The 20,312-nt window shown below is 34.6% G+C and overlaps 1 protein-coding gene across 2 annotated transcripts in view; it reads left to right on the top strand.

The window, feature by feature from the left end:
- Positions 1-20,312, top strand: part of LOC126823849 (protein BCL9 homolog) — a 123,853-nt gene that overhangs the window by 15,817 nt on the left and 87,724 nt on the right. Inside the window, exon 2 of one of the 2 annotated variants that reach the window (XM_050552877.1) lies at positions 3,128-3,234. In XM_050552877.1, coding sequence (XP_050408834.1) covers positions 3,128-3,234 — 107 coding nt within the window. Of the gene's footprint in view, positions 1-3,127; positions 3,235-17,881; positions 18,402-20,312 lie in introns of those variants that run through there. The other variant, XM_050552878.1, reaches the window with a different exon arrangement.

Here is a 20,312-nt window from a genome sequence, read left to right as displayed (position 1 = left end):
CACCCACATATACCACTGTGGTTTTTAAGTATGCCTTTTTGGGGAACTTCTTTTATATCAAATGTTGAAGCTATAGTAATGTGTTGCCTGGCATCTCTCATTTCTCATGTAAATCTGCTAGAATACATTGACACTCTGCAGATGAATAAATATTTGATAGGAAATGGATAGAATTTGTAGGAATAATAGTCTCAGCTGTCAAACAACCAACTTCTTTCTGTCTAAAAGGTGTGATATTCTTGATATAACTACTATATAAAGAATAACTGATCAAACTTTTATGATTCTTATCAGTCAATTTCAATCATTTGGTTTTTATATTAGTTTGTTTTGCAAGTTCATGATGGTCAGTTTGATGTCATTAGGATAAGGTCAAATAGGCGGAATTGACTAGATTGGAGAGGCTAGGGGTATGGGGGAGACATATAGGGAGATGTTGAATGGAACAAACAAGTAACTTACCCTAAACCTGGTGAATGGTCATTAGTCCGCAGATTAGAGTTAGAATCAGGGTTATTGTAGTGGTTCAACCATCTCTGGAACATTGACCCCAAACATTATTCTTGACAAAAAATGCTGGTTCTTTTAAATTTGGGTAAAAAGACCCACGAGTTGGCTGAGACACTTCATCAGGATTTCCCGACATGGGTTCCCCTTGTCAGTGATGCAGGACACAGGGCCTGGCAAGGGACAATGTATAGTCATTTAGATGGGACAAAAAACGAGGTTCTGTGTACACATTGGCGTGCACGTAAATGAACCCTTGGCAGTTGGAATTCGGTACAAGAGTAGGCTGTAGCACCTCTGTCCATGCAAAAGTTCCTTCATAGCATACTGTATGGCATATGCCCGTTTGCATTAGCCCAGTCAGTGCAAAAAAGCAGGACATCAAGTTAAACCCCATTTTATTTCATATATTTTGTATAGAGGCGAACTAGTGAGCCCCTTTTTCCCCTAACCCTAACAAGATAGCTCGTGTTAGCCCCTATTAGACCTCTGTGACTGAAATGTCGGTGTGGTTAAAACATTGCTCTACATGTGAACAACCTCGTCCTCTATAAACATGTTTCAACAATATAAATAGGCTTTGTACATATGGTTTGTCTTCAATAGCCAATAATGCCCCTCCTCCAAAGGCATTATTAACCTTGATGAATATGATCTTGTAACAGAACCAATTTAAATTTCATTTCTTTGTATTCTTCATAAATAAACAGCCTCTTGAATGAACATGAAAGATGTTTAGTTTAAAAACTTAAAAAATTGGTACTAAAAGCTTGTGAACAGTACATCAAATTACTTCTGGTTTTAAAATTAGTCTTTTTCCTGAAGAAAAAAAACAACAAAATTTTAACAGTTCTTCTCCAAGAACAGAAAATGATGATCACAGGATGGAGGCAATGATTGCACATCTATTTATTCAACTGAACACTTTTTGAACATCAGGTGTCAAAGTTAAGTGTAAATCTTCACGACAGATATTCCAATCAAGAATCTCACATATTATCAGTTTTCATTTTGAAAAAACTGTGAAATACTTTTGAGCATATTCAGCTATCAGGAAAAATAGAAAGATTTACGCCCTGAACCTGTGCATCGATCTCCCCTAATCAAATACATGTGTGAAATACACTTTTCAGCATGTACCTGGTGATATTCAGGAAAAATAGAGAGATTCAGGCCTTTGAACTTGTGCTGGGTACCCCCCTTCCTCTCCAATTCAAATACATGTAGTCCCATCCATACGCCTATATATGCTGGTAAATGTTAGTTGTTGATTGATTAATTAAACAGCAGTTATTTCCCTTTACTTTGTCATTTCACCGTAACTAGGAGATACATTCACTTATTTAGCAATATTTATCTTTTATTGGAAATAACCACCAGAATAATGTTAATATTACGATGAATAAATTATAGAATAATCATCAACAAATTGCTCTCTTTTCCGTCATGCTAAGGGATATAAAAAGATTGTAATATTCGATTACAAAGTAGGATTGCTGCGGTGAATGGATGCAGCTTTGGAACCACCCTGTCTTTCCGTAATTCAGATCAGTGAAGCGTAACATGACCCTAAAGGTCACCACCCCTCACATCCTGCCGTCCAATCATAAAACACATAATCTTCATTCATCCTTTGTCTCGACCCTGCTGGTTGGTTTTGTTCACTCAACCAATTATAATGTATTACAATTGGCTACTTTTTTTTATTGTTTGAGAAACAATGACATGGTTTGGAACAATAGAGGAAAAACTTGTTGTGAATCGAGTGTGTATATTGATTAGCCTATTAATATCTGATGGTTAATAAAAAAAAGGAAGCAATATAGATTGACTTTATACGGGCAAATTGTATTTAAACGTTTTATTAATATTTATATGATCGTTATTTGTATCAATATTGTAACTTCTTTTGAAACTCTGAAAAACATTCTCAAACTAGAGCCATGCCTGAAACATGTGGTTTGAATTGATTTGAGATTAGATCACATCAGAGTACCTGGACTTTTTGACTAGAATGTCCTACAGTTGAATTTAGACATAGTTTGAAACTTGGGGGCTGAGTACGAAATGGTGTCTAACTCTACAGAAGTCCAGCTGAGTACAAAATTGGCATTTGAAGAAATAAAATATGAAATGTGGTTTTAACGTCCAACTTCCTGCTCCAAGTGGGATATTGAAGACGCACATAACATGATGTATACTGTGAGTGAAATTTTGGTCAGACAGCAGCACTACGTACAGCCAACTCTTATTTTGATTTCCAACTGCCAGGGAATCTTTAACATGTAACAATGGTATGACTAGTCATTTTTACTTGCACTACATCAAATTCCAACTGTCAAGGGTTCTTAACGTAAGCGCCAATGTATGTATGGGACTTCGGTTTTTTGTCCTGTCCGATCGACTATACATTGTCCCTTATCAGGCCCTCTATCCTGCACCACTGAAAAGGGGGAAGCATGCCGGAAATTCCTGATGAACTGTCTCAATCAACACCGGGATCGAACACAGGACCTCCACGTTAATGAGCCATGCACCATCTTACTCACTGAGCCCAAACTATGATCATTATTTCAAACCCTGGTCGACACTAATCGTAACAAACAATTTCTTTTTTCAGATGCCAATCCCTATGATGCTTTGCGTTGTATGTGGGAATTGCCGTATGTTTCACAGATCCTGCATTTGTTAAAATCTAAATTAAACCTCTCTTTTACGACAGTTCAGGTATGTATCTTTACTTTTAATACATCCATATTCAAATTTTATTTTTTCATCCCGTCCATTGTCCAGGTTCTAATCACAGCTCACAGCTATGTTCTTCTTCTGGACACTTTGTTTGCGAATGCATACCATCATTTATGACTGCAACATTACAAAGCTCACTAGAAATTAAAGAGTCAAAACTGTTGATGCTACACAGTTTTTGAAATGTCTATGCATTGCTAAGGCTCAATATTCTCAAAATTGCTTTTAGAGTTATTGTCCTTGGCTTGAATTTGATTAGCTTGAAATTGACATGCATTGTTCAGATTAGAGACATGTTTTTCAGCAATTTCTAATATTTACCTTCATTGTTATTGCCCATGATCACTTTTTATAGGCTAGCATGTCCATATAAAGTGGTGCAAGCCTATTCTATTTCAACAATTTGTGATATTTACTTTCTGGGTTATTACCCTTGACCATTTTTGATACATTTTCCTGTAAATGTACAGTGTTGTAAGCCTTGTAGAGATAACATGCCATAAAACTTCATTTCATTCCTTGTAAACCTTTTGTATCCAATGAATTTTCTTTTATCCTTTGCCCCTATGTTTATGTCTCTAAAAACATGAGTTATGGTTTCTAAATCTGAAATACATGGCAGAATAATTTATTACCTTTATTCCATTAATTTTAACCGTCGTCAGAGAGGACAGTTGAAGGAAAAGGGAAAAGGAAAATATTTGATAATTACATGAGTTCTGACTTCTAAATCTAAAATACAGAAAACGACAGAATATTTTATTACCTTTATTCCATTAATTTTAACTGTCTTCTGAGAGAACAGTTGAAGGGAAAAGGAAAATATTTGATAATTATTTGACCATAATGAAGATACTGGATGAACCCTATACAGTTTATTTAATAGTAAATGTTTCTCACAGTTAAACTTGTCTCAAACTTCTCTTTTATATAAACAAATCTTGATTTATCATTAAGGGTCTGATATTAGTGGAGTTGTTCGCTTGTCACAAGATAAATGATTCCATATAGAACATAAGGATTTCATTTAGATTTTTTATCTAATAAATGAAATATAACGTATGTTGTGAAAGAAATGAAGATATAATTATACCAGATGCTTAAAGAGGAATGCTGTTTGTTCTTTTTGTGATACTGACTTTAAATTGTTATTATTATTTATGATTATGAAACATGTATACAGTGCTGTCTTCACCAAAGTGCTTTGGTGCTCTTTACGTGTTACAAGTACACAAGTACATGTTAACAAAATGTCTTAAGATTTAAATTAAAATAAAAAAAAAAATGGTTCTAAAAGATGGCTGATCAACACAAAACATAAAATACAACATAGTAAGAATTGAATGAGTATCAATTTAAAGCCAGTAAAAATAATGGGGTTTTTAAATTTTTTTCAAAAAAGCTAATAATGGAGGCTATTCCATAGATTTGAAGATTGTGTACTAATAACTAGTAACAAGAAACTAAGTATATAATCATCATAGAATTAGGGAAATTGTTTGGTCTATAAAATGTATACCAATGATATGTTTGCTACAAGTTTAGGGTAATGTCCTTTACTGCACTCTTCCACCGATCTAGAGAAATAAAATCTATACTAGATGAACTAATTAAAGAGAGAGCTGAGGTGGCTCGAAGACAGCTCACTAACCAGGATATCCAGGGTTCGTTCCTGGTGTTGGTTCAGAAATTCCCCGGGATATTCCAACATGGCAAGCAAGGACAGTGTCTAGACGAGGTCCGTGTGCAGGTAAAATAACTCTTGAACGTTGGAATTCAGTATAAAAGTAGGCTGTAGCCCCGCTGTCCGGGCAATATTCTCCCATAACACATTGTATGGCGTACACCCATTCCTTAGCCCAATCAGTGCAGAAAGTAGGATGTTAAATCCATTTCATTTCTCTAATTAAAGTGGCTACAGCAGTCGACAGATTGTCCATTAAAGTTGGTCAAAACTAAGCTTGTTGGTTTGATATGTGATCTTAAAAAAGTAAGCATACCCTGCCTTGCATACTACTACCATTAGATAAGAAGCTGTGTATGATAAAGCTGAACCGAGTTTAAGGTAGAAATGTCTCTTTAACCAAGTATATATGACATGACTATCAGTAGTAAATCTCATGACCCTCGCCTTTCAGATTGTTAATAAAAGTTGACTTGTTATTTTTTTTAATGTTTGAAATGAGGACTTCACATTTTCCTTTAACCTTCAACAAGTACAACATATTCTCTGCATATATAATTATAATATATAACATGATAATATGAAACATTATACTGGGTACATATGATTGAAACCACACACCATTATAGTCAGAGAAAACTTATAAACAAAATGGGAATAGTTTTATGGTTTAATGCCTGTTGAGTCATTAAGCGGCGTGGTTTCAATTTCCTGCTTGTACATGACAAGGAGTCAGACCTTATGGGTTTTCTCCGGGTCCTGAGGTTTCCTCCCACAGCCACAGACTCCTACATGCAAGCGAACTATAGAAATAAAATTGAATCATATATTAGTCCTAAAATGACCTAGTTTGTGTTGAGTGGATGTTAAACCCTACTTTCCTCTCTCTCTCTCTCTTAAATGCACAGATACTCATTTTTTGGGAGCCATGGTCGCTCATGCTCAATAACCAATAGGTCGTCGGTTTGATCCTTGTGTTCATGAAAAGTTTCCAGTTTACATGTAGTTTCCAGTGACCCTTGTCAGAAGTCCTGGCAAGGACAAAGTGTCAATCCATTTGGATGGGACAGAAAATGGGGTTCAGTCATTGTTGGTTAGAATTTGATGAAGACTAGGCAGAAATATTGCGGTCCAAACAAAATTTCTCTCATACCACAATGTCAAATCGTAGGCCCATCGTCTTTAGAGTGGTAGGTGCAAAAATTAGGACTTTGAACCCCATTTTATTTAAATTAGAATTAAAAAATGCCCATGGACTAAGTTACCCTCAGGATTTGAATAATAGTCAATATTTCATTTATATCAATACTGATCATAAGTAGATATAGTATCAGTTATGGCTGAATGACTTGAGGTCAGTAGCCTATAGATAGTGACCACCAGGGTCAGTTCTCAGTACTCTGACATCATAAAGCTGTTTGGTGAGGAGTGCAACTAGTACATCTGGAGCTGTCAATATTTTATTGGTTATTTCTATTTGACTGTATGGAAGAAATTAAAACTGTATCTATATTTAGCTATAGTGATATGTCATTTAAAGTAGCAAATGGAATGGAGTTTAATATTTCCGTCCAATTGTTATGTTCACTTCAATGCATACACGCCTGGTCCTTGTATTTTCGTCCCCTTCAGTAATGAGATGAGTGTACTAGAATTGGTCAGACTATTAATAATATTTCTTGAATTCACACACAATTTAACCCATTCATGCCTGTTCCTCGTATTTTCGTCCCCTTCAATAATGCGATGAGTGTACTAGAAATATTCAGACTCTTGAATTCGCACACAATTTAACGCATACATGCCTGGTCCTCGTATTTTCGTCCCCTTCAATAATGCGATGAGTGTACTAGAAATATTCAGACTCTTGAATTCGCACACAATTTAACGCATACACGCCTGGTCCTCGTATTTTCGTTCCCTTCTATAATGCGATGAGTGTACTAGAAATAGTCAGACTATTAATAATATTTATTGAATTCGCACACAGTTTAACGTTATCACTACCGGTAGCCAAACTATTAACAATATTTATTGAATCTGCATACAATTTAACCCTGATAACCATGTTCCACTCTGTCTAGAACAGCACCATGGGTTGTGCTCATGAATGGCTGATTCCAGTCATGAAGGCTGAGAAATAGCGCTTGAAAACTGAATGGTTCAAACTGGTTGTTTCATCATCCCAGGGCTTAAATTATTCAGAAGAATGTCCCTCTCAAGTTTCCCCCAGCTCTGTTCACAAACAGCTGAGAAATAAGACTTCAAATGAACTGTCCATAAGAGAAAAGACTTCAAATGAATTGTCCACAAAAGAAAAAAAAGGAGGAATGGGGCTTAGACCAGTGGGTTGACCTTTAGCAAATGGCACCCTATTTATTAATCTAGTTAATATGGCAGATTCTTTATCTTTGCCAGAAAAGTAGAAAACCTAAAATAAGCACTAAAATATTTGTCAATGAACAATATTGGCAACCAACCCCTTTACAAAATTTATATAATTGTTGAGGGAACTGACTAAGTAAAAGAGAAAATATGCACTGATGTAACATCCATCAATAAATCATTTTTTATGTCATATTTTCTATTAATTACATATATATATATAGACTTATTATGTCTGTACTTCGTGACGTCTTCATTCCCCCAGGATTTATCAGCGAGTAGTTGGATAATGGAAGACTTGTCTAACCGTACGTCTGTAAGTCTTCGGTGTAATAACTTTAATTAATATAATTTTCAGGATGTATTGTGTCAAATAAAAATCACAAATACAAAGATAGTTTTCAACTGATTGATAACACGTTTCAACAAATAGAAGGATTTAAAATTTCACAAATGTACACAAACCGATTGCTATACAATTCAGTATTGCTAGCTGTTGTTGATGCAATGACAAAAATGGCAACAATAACTCCTAATCAATGTTTCTAGTTATAAATACAGATCTTGATCACTGATAAATATTGCAATCAGTATATTAGTATTATCCATGTTCCTGAAGCAACGACAGAGAGTTTTACAACATCTAGCCGTTGCTAGATTGGTCTGACATTCACAAACTTATATTAAAGTTATCCCCCTTTACCGAAGACACATGAACAGTAGCATTCCAATCAGAGGTTGTGACACAAGTACACTCAAATTAAACATGGCAACCTCCACAGAAACCTTGATATTGAACGAAGTTTGAACTTTGCATCTTGATTATCTCAGGTATACGTTTTAGCTGGAAAGCGTGAGACTTGGTATTCGTGATGATATTTTTTATTGAGGAATCTGATGACGAAATATGCAGGTTATTACGTGAAGGGCTTGATAAGATATACAGAGTTAAAGTGAGATCAAGCCTTCTATTGAAGATGTATATTACATTGCTTATATACAAATGTGTAGAAGTTAGTCAGTAGTAGTTTTTTGTCCCCACCATTCTGTCTGTCCATCCATCCATGTATTTCAGTTTGTCTGTGTGCCTGTCCTTCTATTTTAGCTGGGGGGTCATGGGGTCATGGTGGCTAAGTGGGTAAGACGCTGGCTCGCTAGCCTGGAGGTCGGGTGTTCGACAGTTGTAAAGTCTTTCAGATGTTACAAAAAACCGAGGTCCTGTGTACACATTGCATGCACGTAAAAGATCCCTTGACAGTTGGCCATTGGAATGGGTCAGGTTAAAATGCTGTCTCCTACATGCTTTGGAAACAAGCAGTAAGTTGTCTTCCTGGCAAAATTATATTTGGCCATGCATAATTAACTCTTACATTAAACCTATGAGGTCAAAATATTTAAACTGGTTTGATTTATAATAGGTGTGAAAGCAACACTAGTCTGTTTTAAAAACCCTGATGATTTTATACTAGTTTAAATTTTAGCGCCCAAATAGGATATATGGTTGAGTGTTATAAATATTCTGGGCATTACTAGATGACAAGACATGAATTTAAGTAACAATTTCTTTTCAATATATTGTCTGTTACAAGGTGTATTAGAGATAAAACTGAGGGAGATATTGAGTAACTTGGTTGGAATTTACCTCTAAATATTTTAGCTATGATGTGTAAAATTGATATGTTATACCTTAAATTTGTGTCAAGGTACCTTCAGTAAAATAAAGATTGTTTCTGTAACCAGAGAAAAAACACTTAGTACTCATTATTTTGACTACTGAGGGATAGTTATTGAACAATCAGACTCAAGTTTCTCTGCAGTCCAGTTTTACTCTTTAGAAATGTAGGCCATAGCACCGCTGTCCTGGCACTATTTTTCTCATAGCACACTGTATGGCGTATGCCCATCTTCATTAGCCCACTCGGTGCAGAAAAGTAGGATATGTTAAACCCCATTTTATTTCACTTTTATTCTTTATAAAAATATTATTCTTTCTTTTTCCATTCTGTTTTAATCAAACTCCAATTTCTATATATCAAGCAAAATGTGAACTGATCTTCCAAGGTGACACAGTGAGTAAAGTGGTGACTCACGAACCAGAGGGTCCAGGGTTCAATCCTTGTGCTCATCAGGATTTTCTAGCTTAGTTTCCCAATTTCATTGGTGTAGGACGGAGTGACTGGCAAGAAACAGCATCTAACCATTCGGCTCATATGAAAAATGAGGTCCTGTGTACTCATTGGCTTGATGAAGAGCAGGAGGATATATTGTTGTCCAAGCAAAATTTCCCTCATAGTTTGCTGAATGCTGTATGACTGTCTTCACTAGTTGGAGCAGAAAACTATGACGTTAAACCATATTTCATTTGGTTTTCATTTCATTTTCTCAAATTACTTTCGAAATTTTCTATGAAAATAAAAAGCTAAATGTATGGGACACCGGTCCTTTTTTGAAAAGTTTTATCCAATTTGTTTTTACTAAAATAGAATTCTTAATACATCTAGTTATTTGATAACTGTACAGACATAATTATCTTAAAATAATTACTTGACAAAACTTCAATTGTGTTTTGTATGATGATGAACCTATCTGAACAGGAAATTCGACAATAAACTTTAAAGAAGTAGTTAGTGTATTAGAAGAGAAAACTATATTTGAGTATCTTGCGGGATCAGCAACAAGCCAATTTTACCCAACTAAATTAACACCATAAATATAATTACAGTTGCTGTCTTAAACGCTTTGTCAAACAATTTTCTCTTTTTTAAGATATTTTTTTTTCTGATGTCTCAAATGACAAATGAATGTTTAGCAGGAAGAGCTTGTATATTAACCTTCTGGTGCACACAACTGTATCTTCGCAAATCTGCAGGGGCGGATCCAGAGGGGGGGTTTGGGGGGTCGACCCCCCCCCCTGCTCAGCTACATAAATTTTTTTGTAAATCAACACTTTTTATGAGAAAAGTTTCTCGGCCGTGTGCTTTATCCTTTATCGTCAGATATGGGACAGGCAGGATGGGCACTCAAAGCACGAGATAATGATATAGACATTATGTGATATCACAATTAACGCTTTGCATCCATGAAATTGAATCACAATGTCATTGTATTAATTCATAATAAAAATTGACGTCAAACGAGGTGTTGAATTTCCTTGTTAAAAAGCTCAATGTGTATGTATATATGCCAAAATGACGATAGAGACCATGCAGGAGGGGGGGGGGGGGGTATACATTGTCTCAGGAACCTGGTAAACCCCCTCCTGCAAAAATTCCTGGATCCGCCCCTGATCTGGTTATGCTAAGGTACAGGTTAGTGGAAATGAAATAGGGCTTAAGTTTCTACTTTTCTGGGAGCAGGGGTTGGATGGTTGAATGGTTGAATGGTTGTATCATAAGGTCTGTCATTGAGTCAACTGGCGTGGTTTTGATCCCCCACTTGTACGTGATGAGGAGTAGGGTCGCCTGTCCAACCTTGTGGTTTTTCTTCTGGTTTCCTCCCACTGCTAAAGACCCCTACACACAAGTGAATTATTGAAATAAAATTGAACCATATGTTATTCCCAAAATGACCTAGTTTGTGTCAAGTGGATATTAAACCCCATTTCTCCTCCCCCCCCCACACTTTTCTGCACCAACTGGACTAATGAAGATGGGCATACACCATACGGTATGCTATTATGGATATTTTACTCGTTCAGTAGCACTTCATGAGATGTTTATATTCATGAGATAAAGACACCTATTCATTTTCAACAATTTCCACTAATTATTATCAGAATTATTGCCCTTGTTCTCTTGTGGGCACTCTAGAGGGCAAAGATATCCAATTGACTTCATGAGATAAAAAAGTCTATTTTAGGTTAGTATTAGCAAGAACTAGAAACCTATCAAATTTTATTTGATTCTGATGGTTACATGTATGGCATGAGTTATTGTCTTGATCAAATTTTAGTGCCTTGTACATGTTCCCATTGCTTAGAAATGAATAGAAATGCTACGTACCAAAATGTCATTTTGTGCTGATAAACATTTTCTTGAAGTTGTTAAAAGGCATTTAGCATCTCCAAAAGTTAAAGCATTCCCTATCACATGCACAACATATACATTACAAATTGTAATTACTAATTTGGGTGCAATATAGAAGAATATCCAAAGGTGATTACAAGTTGGGTTCATATATGTTGTCTGCTTTTATTAACTTCTTGGGTTATTGTTCTAACTATTTTTAGTGACATAGATGTCACCTTACCAATGACATATTTTTGCCATGTGCCAAGAGAAAAATGATGTGTATTGTCTATTGTTCATTGGACAATTTAAAATGAAAACTAGTTTAAAACTCCCCAATCAAATAGTCCTATACATGCCTATGATAGGAGGTATATATATCTGTCAGCTAAACCAGTTGTTAGCAGGTTTATATAACAATGAGGGCAGAACATAGAGTTAAATGAACACTAATTGTGACAGTGCTCCTAGTTAGATAAAGACCGCTTTGAAGTCACAGAGATTTATGTGGGTAAAGGTTGACTAGGTGACGCCTAGAGTAGTCCTTGTAAACTCACCTCTCACTTATCATCTTAAACGATTCAAGTTTATAAATCTATATCAGTTTTTATCTGTTCTTAGTTCAGATCATGTTTTAGTAGTTGGTAGTCATATCTGTTCTTAGATCAGGCCATTTCGGATCACATTGTGGTTGTAGTAAATTGTACTTGTTAGTCTTAGTTCAGATCATGTTAGATCACATTATAGTTTTAGTAGTTGTTAGTCATATCTGTTCTTAGATCAGGTCATTTCGGATCACATTGTGGTTCTAGTAAATTGTACTTGTTAGTCTTAGTTCAGGCCATATGAGATCACATTGTAGTTCTAGTAAATTGTACTTGTTTGTCTTAGTTTAGGCCATATTAGATCACATTGTAGTTCTAGTAAATTGTACTTGTTAGTCTTAGTTTAGGCCATATTAGATCACATTGTAGTTCTAGTAAATTGCACTTGTTAGTCTTAGTTTAGGCCAGATTGGATCACATTGTAGTTCTAGTAAATTGTACTTGTGTTATGTGTTCTTAGTTCAGACCATTACGGATCACATTACCGTTCTAGTAAATTGTACTTGTTAGTTGTATCTGTTCTTAGATCACACCATATAATCCCATTGATCAAGCAGAAAAGGGTTATCTACCTCCTGAGATGACTTAGCCTGGCATTTTTTATGTTTTGTTGCCTGGCAACCCACTTTTTATGTTGTAATAATAAAGGAGTTATCATCCATTCAGCCATGTTTTGGATTTTCGTATTCTTATTATATAAATAGGCCTTTGAAGTTACCCCCTCTCCACATTTTATCTTTTATCAAGATGACATAGTTGAAGTGATTGTCTTGTGACCACAAGATGCCCACTGATCAATATTATGTTTAAATTGAAGAATTTGGAAAATGTGACCTGACCTTAGTGTCATTGACTCAGCCAAGGTGTCAGTATTACACATCAGTGCTAGATAAATTTTATGGCTAGTTTGAAGGCAGCTCATGACCTAACCAGAAAATAAGAGAGAGAATACTGGACTTGACTCCGATCCATAATGGTTTGAAAAGCTTTTTAAGAGCTTGGCCAATTTGTGGACTTAAGGGATCCATAATGGTTCAAAAAAGGTTTTTATTTGTTACATAGTAAAGGTTTATATAATTTGTGGGCTTGGGGCATTATTATTTTGTAGGTCCCCAAGGTCTGTGAGGTTCCCAGTAAAAAAATTTATATGTTAAGAATCTAGGAAATGTAAACCGATCACCAACCCCTGCCCTGATATACAGCACAGTCTTTTGTTTTACCATAGTTATTACAAACACTATATTAATTGAACTGGAATAGATAATTTAGAGTACAATTAAACTTTGATTCAACATTCACAAAAGAAATAACATTTTGCTGAATCAGCTGGCAGAGAACTCTGAGCTTTAGCACCATAAGCCAATGCCTTATTATGGCACCTTAGTACCGGGAATTCTCGTATTTAAGCCTTGGGCTTAATTTCGAATTTGACGATGTCAGTGATGAAACATTTCTTCTGAAATTAAGCCCAGGGCTTCAATTCGAAAAGAGGAAAAAACAAACATTTGGGTTCTTTTTATAATTTTAAATGGAACGAATCAAATTCATCAACAAAAATGGCTTTTAAAACACAATTGTGATACACCGTCACATAAATGTTCTGAAATACAAAAAGAAACTGTCCATAAACTCTAAATTTCAAAGTTCTTTGAACAAATCAGATCTCAGGGCTAGCTTTTACTAGTATGGTGAGCATCCGTTACCCATCAATCCCCTCGTCTGAACTGGAATCCTCGAACGGGTCCTCACTGAGTTGGTCCTCGCTTGGCAGTACAAGACCAGAGTGTGACTGGAGAACATCTCGTAGCCTGTAGTTCACATGTGGTTTGAAAACTTAAAAGGGAGACCACTCTAAAATAAATTTTAAATTTAAGCCCATGGGCTTAAATTTGAAATTTAAACTCGTTATTTAGCCCATGGGCTTAATAATGGCAGGACTTAAATACGAGAATTTCCGGTAGGGGGTGTAGCAGTGATGTTGAAGGTGATTGTTAGTTGTTTCCCAATTGTATGTGACCTGCAGTAAGGGAATCGTGCAAGTATGATGGCTGCTTTTCATTTGAGTGTGCTTCTGGAGGGACGTTCAGTCAGGTTTTATACGCCCACATTGAAATGTGGTCGTATATTGTCGTTGCCCACGTCCATCCGTTAATGTCTGATTGACTTATATTTATACACAGTGTTTAAGGTCATGAGATGAAGAATCCTATTGATTTACAGCGATTTTGGATAATTACTGCCAGACTTATGGCCCTTGAACACTTCAAAAAATCTTGTGGACGCTCTAGATGCTAAAGTTAATATCCGATTGAATTTAAATTTATACACAGTGTTTAAGGTCATGAGACGAAGAATCCTATTGATTTTCAGCGATTTCCGATAATTATGGCCCTTGATCACTTCAAAATATCTTGTGAACGCTGTAGAGGCCAAAGATAATATCCGATTGACTTTAAATTTATATTGATTTGCAATGAATTTTGATAACTTGCACAGCTAAATTCATGATAATAAATATTTCTTATACTAAATGTTAGCATGGGGCAGAAATTTATAAAAAACAAATAAATTCTAATGATTTTCTGATAATTACTTAATGAGTTGTTACTCTTAATCAGATTTTAGTGTATTATGAAAAGCTAAAAATAAGCGACAACTCTTGTTGACTGCCCGGACGATTTAGCTGCTGTGGGCGTATGTTTCGTTGCCTGTCAACTTATCTTTTGCCTTGCTGCATTTAGTGTATTAGAAATATGTCCGTCATAAATTGGTCGCTGACATGAAAAAATTGTGAAGCTACTACTAAAACAGTCCTCTGTATAATCTAATGAGGTGCTGTAGTAAGGTAGGACAACTCCATAGCAAAAAGTAGGCGTGAAGATGACTGACTTTGAAGACAACAAAAATTCCATACGAATGGATGTTGATTCATTGAAATTATTTCCATCCTTTGCTTCATAGAATGTATTATTGCTTTAGAAACAAACTAAGAAAAAACCCAACATATCTTTAAAATGAAAACTGTCATCAGAGAGAGAAAAGAAGAAAAAAATTAAAATGAAAGAAGATTAAATGAGAATTCAGTGGAAATTTATTGTCAAGTTTTTAGCTTGTGTTTCATGTCTTTCAAGAAGCTCGATTTTTTCTACATGTGCTCTTTATTGCTCTTGAGAATATTGTAAAATGAAAGCCATCTTATCTGTATTTACCAGCTTGGGTTGTACAGGAGAAAGAACTATTGCTACTTTTATTAACAGTAAAGACAGATATCTATAAATATTAGGCAAAAGGTCGAATGTCGAACGCTGCACAGTGAAAGGATGAGAAAATATCAGTATAATCATCTGGGGGGTTTTTTGGGTATTTTTTTTTAACAACAGCCATTAGATTAAATAATTTCTTTATTTTCTCCATTTTATCTTTTTTCTGTTGTGTTGCAAATTCAACAATCAGGTTTTGTTGCTTGGAGAGAGATATATATATATATATGGAACATTTCAATGAATGAAGAAGTTACATGTAGATAGAATTATATTTCATCAGTAAAACTGAAATAATGAAACCTGTATTTGTTTATTACTCCGTCTGAAGATAGTGGAAACAGGGTGGTTGTCTTAATAACATCATAGTCTTGGAAGCGCAAAGGTGTGGTGCAGAAATTTCTCTTTTTTTTTCGCACAAACATACCCTTGTCGAAATTTCACCCCTAATAGAAGTGCAATGATTGACCAAATTTCTGTGAGTGACTTGTCCAAATTTTGATAAAAAGTTGACAACTTTGGGGAGACAAATTTTATTTTAATTTCTTGAATAGATATTCAGTTATTTCACAAAGATAAATATATACCTCAATTTAAGATGTTTTAATACTAGAAGAAGAAGAAGAATACCTGATTAAAGTAGCTAAACCTCTAACTCAGTATTATCCATGATATTAGAAATTAAAAAACACAACCTTATGGTTTCTAGTGCCATTTATAATGAAATACATATTCCAGAAGACATTGTGGAAGTAATCAAACATAGTTGTTACAGATGACAAAACATGTATAATGGACTGCCATTTAATTTGGACTGTTCACTTATTTCACCGAACATAATGGATTAGAAATTTTAATACTTATTATATATACGTTATTACATGTATATGGGCTTTGAGACCCCTTTTTTGTCTATGTTCCAAAGAATCGCGGTACACACCCTTTAATAGTGATTGTATCCATACTAAGTGTTCTAATATTATATTATGAAAGAATCAATTACTAAATACCTAGTAAGTATAAATATATCACTGAACATAATGGATTAGAAATTTTAATACTTATTATATATACGTTATTACAAGTATATGGGCTTTGAGACCACTTTTTTGTCTAGGTTCCAAAGAATCGAGGTACACACCCTTTAATAGTGATTGTATCCATACTAAGTGTTCTAATATTATATTATGAAAGAATCAATTACTAAATACCTCTCGAGTATAAATACATGATTAACTTAATTACAGCCTTGTTCAATCTTATCTGCCAATTGGGGATTTGTTTTAAAAAATATGGAAAGTTCATTTTGGTAAACATCTGCAACATAGATTTGAAGTAGAAAGGACGTGTAGACCTATAGAGTTGTAAGTAGATAGATGTTTTGTTAATTTCTAAAATTAGCTATAGTTTACGCATGTTTTATAATTATTTTAATCACTTCCTTCCCTGGGTTAAACCGGGAATCTTAAACTGGATTTAATACTTGTAATCTTCTAATAAAATCCCGTCTTAATACAAAATCACAACGTAATTTAATTTACATCAACGATGCTAGCAATTATAAATATTATCCTAAAAGGTGATAAACTGTGATGGCTTATTTTGATACACATTTAATCAGGCAATTAATTTATTGTAATAAGAATATTTGATCCCTCATCTGAGAGTAATCGAACGATTAGTAGAATGTACATTAACACATGCACTCAAAGGACTAGACATTAATATTAATATAGATATGATAGAGAATTGTATATTAGATACTTATATATACTCCCTAGCAGTCAATGATATATAATATAATGAAATATGATAGAAAATGCAAAAAAAAAACCCCCAAAAAGGGTACATGCTGAAAAGTACTATAGTGTTTAGTTACACATCATACAAAAAAGATAATAACACATGCACTCATTGTACTAGACATTAATATTAACATAATAGAGAATTATATATTAGATACTTAAACAAAAAAAAATCCTACACATCGTCATATAAAAAAAATGCCCCCCCCCCCCCATCCATCCCAAAAAAATGAAGAGACAGTCCTTCATCTTTATAAAATTGTGCGGGAGCCATAAAAAGCTCCTGATACCTTGAATATATGCAGTTTAAAAGTAAACAAAAACTGAAAGTAGTTTATTAATCTCAATATTTAGGAGAGCGATTTAGCTAATTTGCATGAGTCTTTAATGACTCCTTCGAGGGAAAGCCGACGTGTGTCGAGAGGAGCAGGAGCGAAAGCTCCCCTTAAACGTGAAGGACTGAAGAGACAACAAAAAACTAAACAAAACCCCTACATGAAAGTATTATAGTGTTTAGTAACATACAAATATACATTAACACATGCAGTCAATAGATAACACCTTAATATTAATATAATAGAGAATTATATATTAGTTACTTATATAGTCACTAGCAGTCAATGATATATAATATATCATATAGATATATAAAAGAATGTGCCCTAAAAAAAACCCTACATACATGAAATTGGCTGTATAAAAAAGCCTTTATGATGTGGTATTAAGTTTCATATGAAGGTGTCCTCAATACTCTTAGTATTAAAGAAACCCAAGAACTGGTGAACTCCAACTGAGTGTTTGTCCTCTCACAGTCTTTCTATAAGAGCCCCAAGCTATTCATACAATCAAATACACAATAGCTGGGGTGGTTTTGTGAATAAGCTACTGCTTTGCTTCAACACAGTTTGAATAAAAAGACGAGGGAACGGCTTGAATCAAATCGCTAAAGTATTTGTCAGCCATATTGAAGTTAAGTACAATCGCATGGAGGATACAGAAATCAAACAGAAGCAAGAAGTAGACATACCCCTCGACACCTTTGGCTGTCTAATATTGTGTTTGTATATTTGAGTAGTAAAGACAGCTCTGTGTCTTTGTGACCAGGGTTGAAGCCAGCGGTTGAACTAACCAACGGTGGAAAACAAGTGAGAACATACAAAAGAGCGATAGTCAGGCCTCTTTTCACCTGTAAGACACCTATGATTAGCAGAACTGTGATAGCTTATTTACTGGTGTGTTACACTAAATGGGACCATACCGTGTTTAGTTAATACTAGAACAGATAGATATATTAAGATAGGTTGGAGCTAATGGGATTCAGAGTAATAACAGTATACACCCTATAAGAGTGATATAAGAGTGGAATAAGATTAGGATATATCTATGTATTATAAGCGAAGGTAAGTGTATGTTATTGATTAAAGATAATATTACAGTTTATCAAAAACAAACGGTCAATAAGAAGCCAGTGATAACCGGTTAATATAACATGTATTTATCACCGTATAGATTAGAATGTGATCAAGACTTCTCCATACATGCCTGATCGTCACAAATCAATCAATTAATCTTATCAGGAGTGTAGTTAAACTATATTGTCTCTGATTTCTTTAATATTTTTGGAAGGTGAGTTGTATTTTTTTCCTGTAATGGCTTACAGTATATATGACACAGCATATCACACATTATTGGTCAGATTAAATGAGCTAATTTAGGAATTGTTGTATTAATTGAGAGAATGGTAGTTTTGATAAATGTACGCAATAATGATTTGTTAATTGGATGGTTTAGATGACTGCAGGGCCTATTTTAAGGTTTTATTTGTGAAGCTCGGTTTCCCGTGTTTTGGGGTTCTGTTAAAATTTCCAGAAGTTGACTTCCGATAACACAATATCACGCTTACACTTTTATAACTAAAATAAAACAGAAAAAACATATTTATATTTATAACCGTGTGACAGCATAATTACCATTCAAAAGAAACATCCAAACACCTGACGATGTTGTATGTAATTTTCGTGCTTTAGGTGTTGGTGAGAATACATCAAAGTGGTTGATGATCATAACAGCTAAGTTTCCCCATACAATCTTGCCAGATTTACAAGGCTACAGATTTCAGATTTTTAAAGCACAGACTTTTTATCCAGAGACATGTTAAAATAGGCCCTGGATGCCCAACCCCTCCTTCCATTCATGCCAATCTTGGCTGAAGTTGTCTCAAATTAATTTGACTCAAGGTCTAGTTGTAAATGAAAGTGGCATGAAGCAGTGCTGTATTAGTTGTGGGGTACTTTTATTTATCTACTAATGATTCTTTAAGTTATGAGTTACAAAAATATACAAGAATTTTAAAAATTTGAAATATAAATCAACATGAAATTTGTATATAAAGGGAGATAAACCTTTTGATTTAGGTCAAAAATATTTTCTGTCGGCTATTATTTCTCTCTACTTTTTATATGCCCCCATCCTTCGGTCCGGTTGGCATCCACAATTGCTTGTGGACGCTCTAGAGGCTAAAGTTAATATCCGAATGACTTTAAATTTATACACAGTGTTTAAGGCCATGAGATGAAGAATCCTATTGATTTGCAAGGATTTCCAATAATTACTGGCAGAGTTATGACCCTTGATCACTTTGAAATGTCTTCTGGATGCGCTAGAGGCTAAAGTTAATATCCAACTTCTGTTAGCTGCCCGGATGACCTATCTGCTGTGGTTGTATGTTTTGTTGTCTGGCAGCCTATCTTTAATTCAATACAGCAGTTTCTGTAGCCAAAAAATCTTTGTTCACTTTTCATACCATACGCATCATTTCTCATTTCAATAATTTTCTAAAACAAATTAAAAAATAAATAAATAAAAATACGACATTTTCTGCAGACTAGTAATTTTTCTTTACTTTTGAGTTCCACATTTTCTACAAATTAATTAATTGACGATGCGTCGTTTGCTCTTTCTTTAAAATATAAAATTTCTGACGGCTTAAAGGAGATAATATATGGGACTTAGAAATGGACACAAATGGGTCGCAACACATACATGTATAATAATGTAATATGAATGTGTATAAACTGATTTACATTCAATCGTTTCCGTTTTTAGTCTAATTTCAAATCAGTTATGTTCGGCAAAATACGCCAGAAGTCTCAATCGAATGGCAATCTCTAACATCTGGTTATTCCAGTTTACACCAATGGTATTTATTGCGCATGCTCTCTAGATAAGAATATGGCATCACCGTTTGACATGACTTGTGGAATATGTCTAGCCTTGTTTTTTTAGTCCCTTGTTACAAATGGCGCTGAAAT

Source organism: Patella vulgata, chromosome 6 (assembly GCF_932274485.2).
Source record: "Patella vulgata chromosome 6, xgPatVulg1.2, whole genome shotgun sequence".
NCBI lineage: Eukaryota > Metazoa > Mollusca > Gastropoda > Patellidae > Patella > Patella vulgata.
The sequence above is the reverse complement of the archived record's forward strand: the minus strand, read 5'-3'. Positions and strand labels throughout refer to the sequence as shown.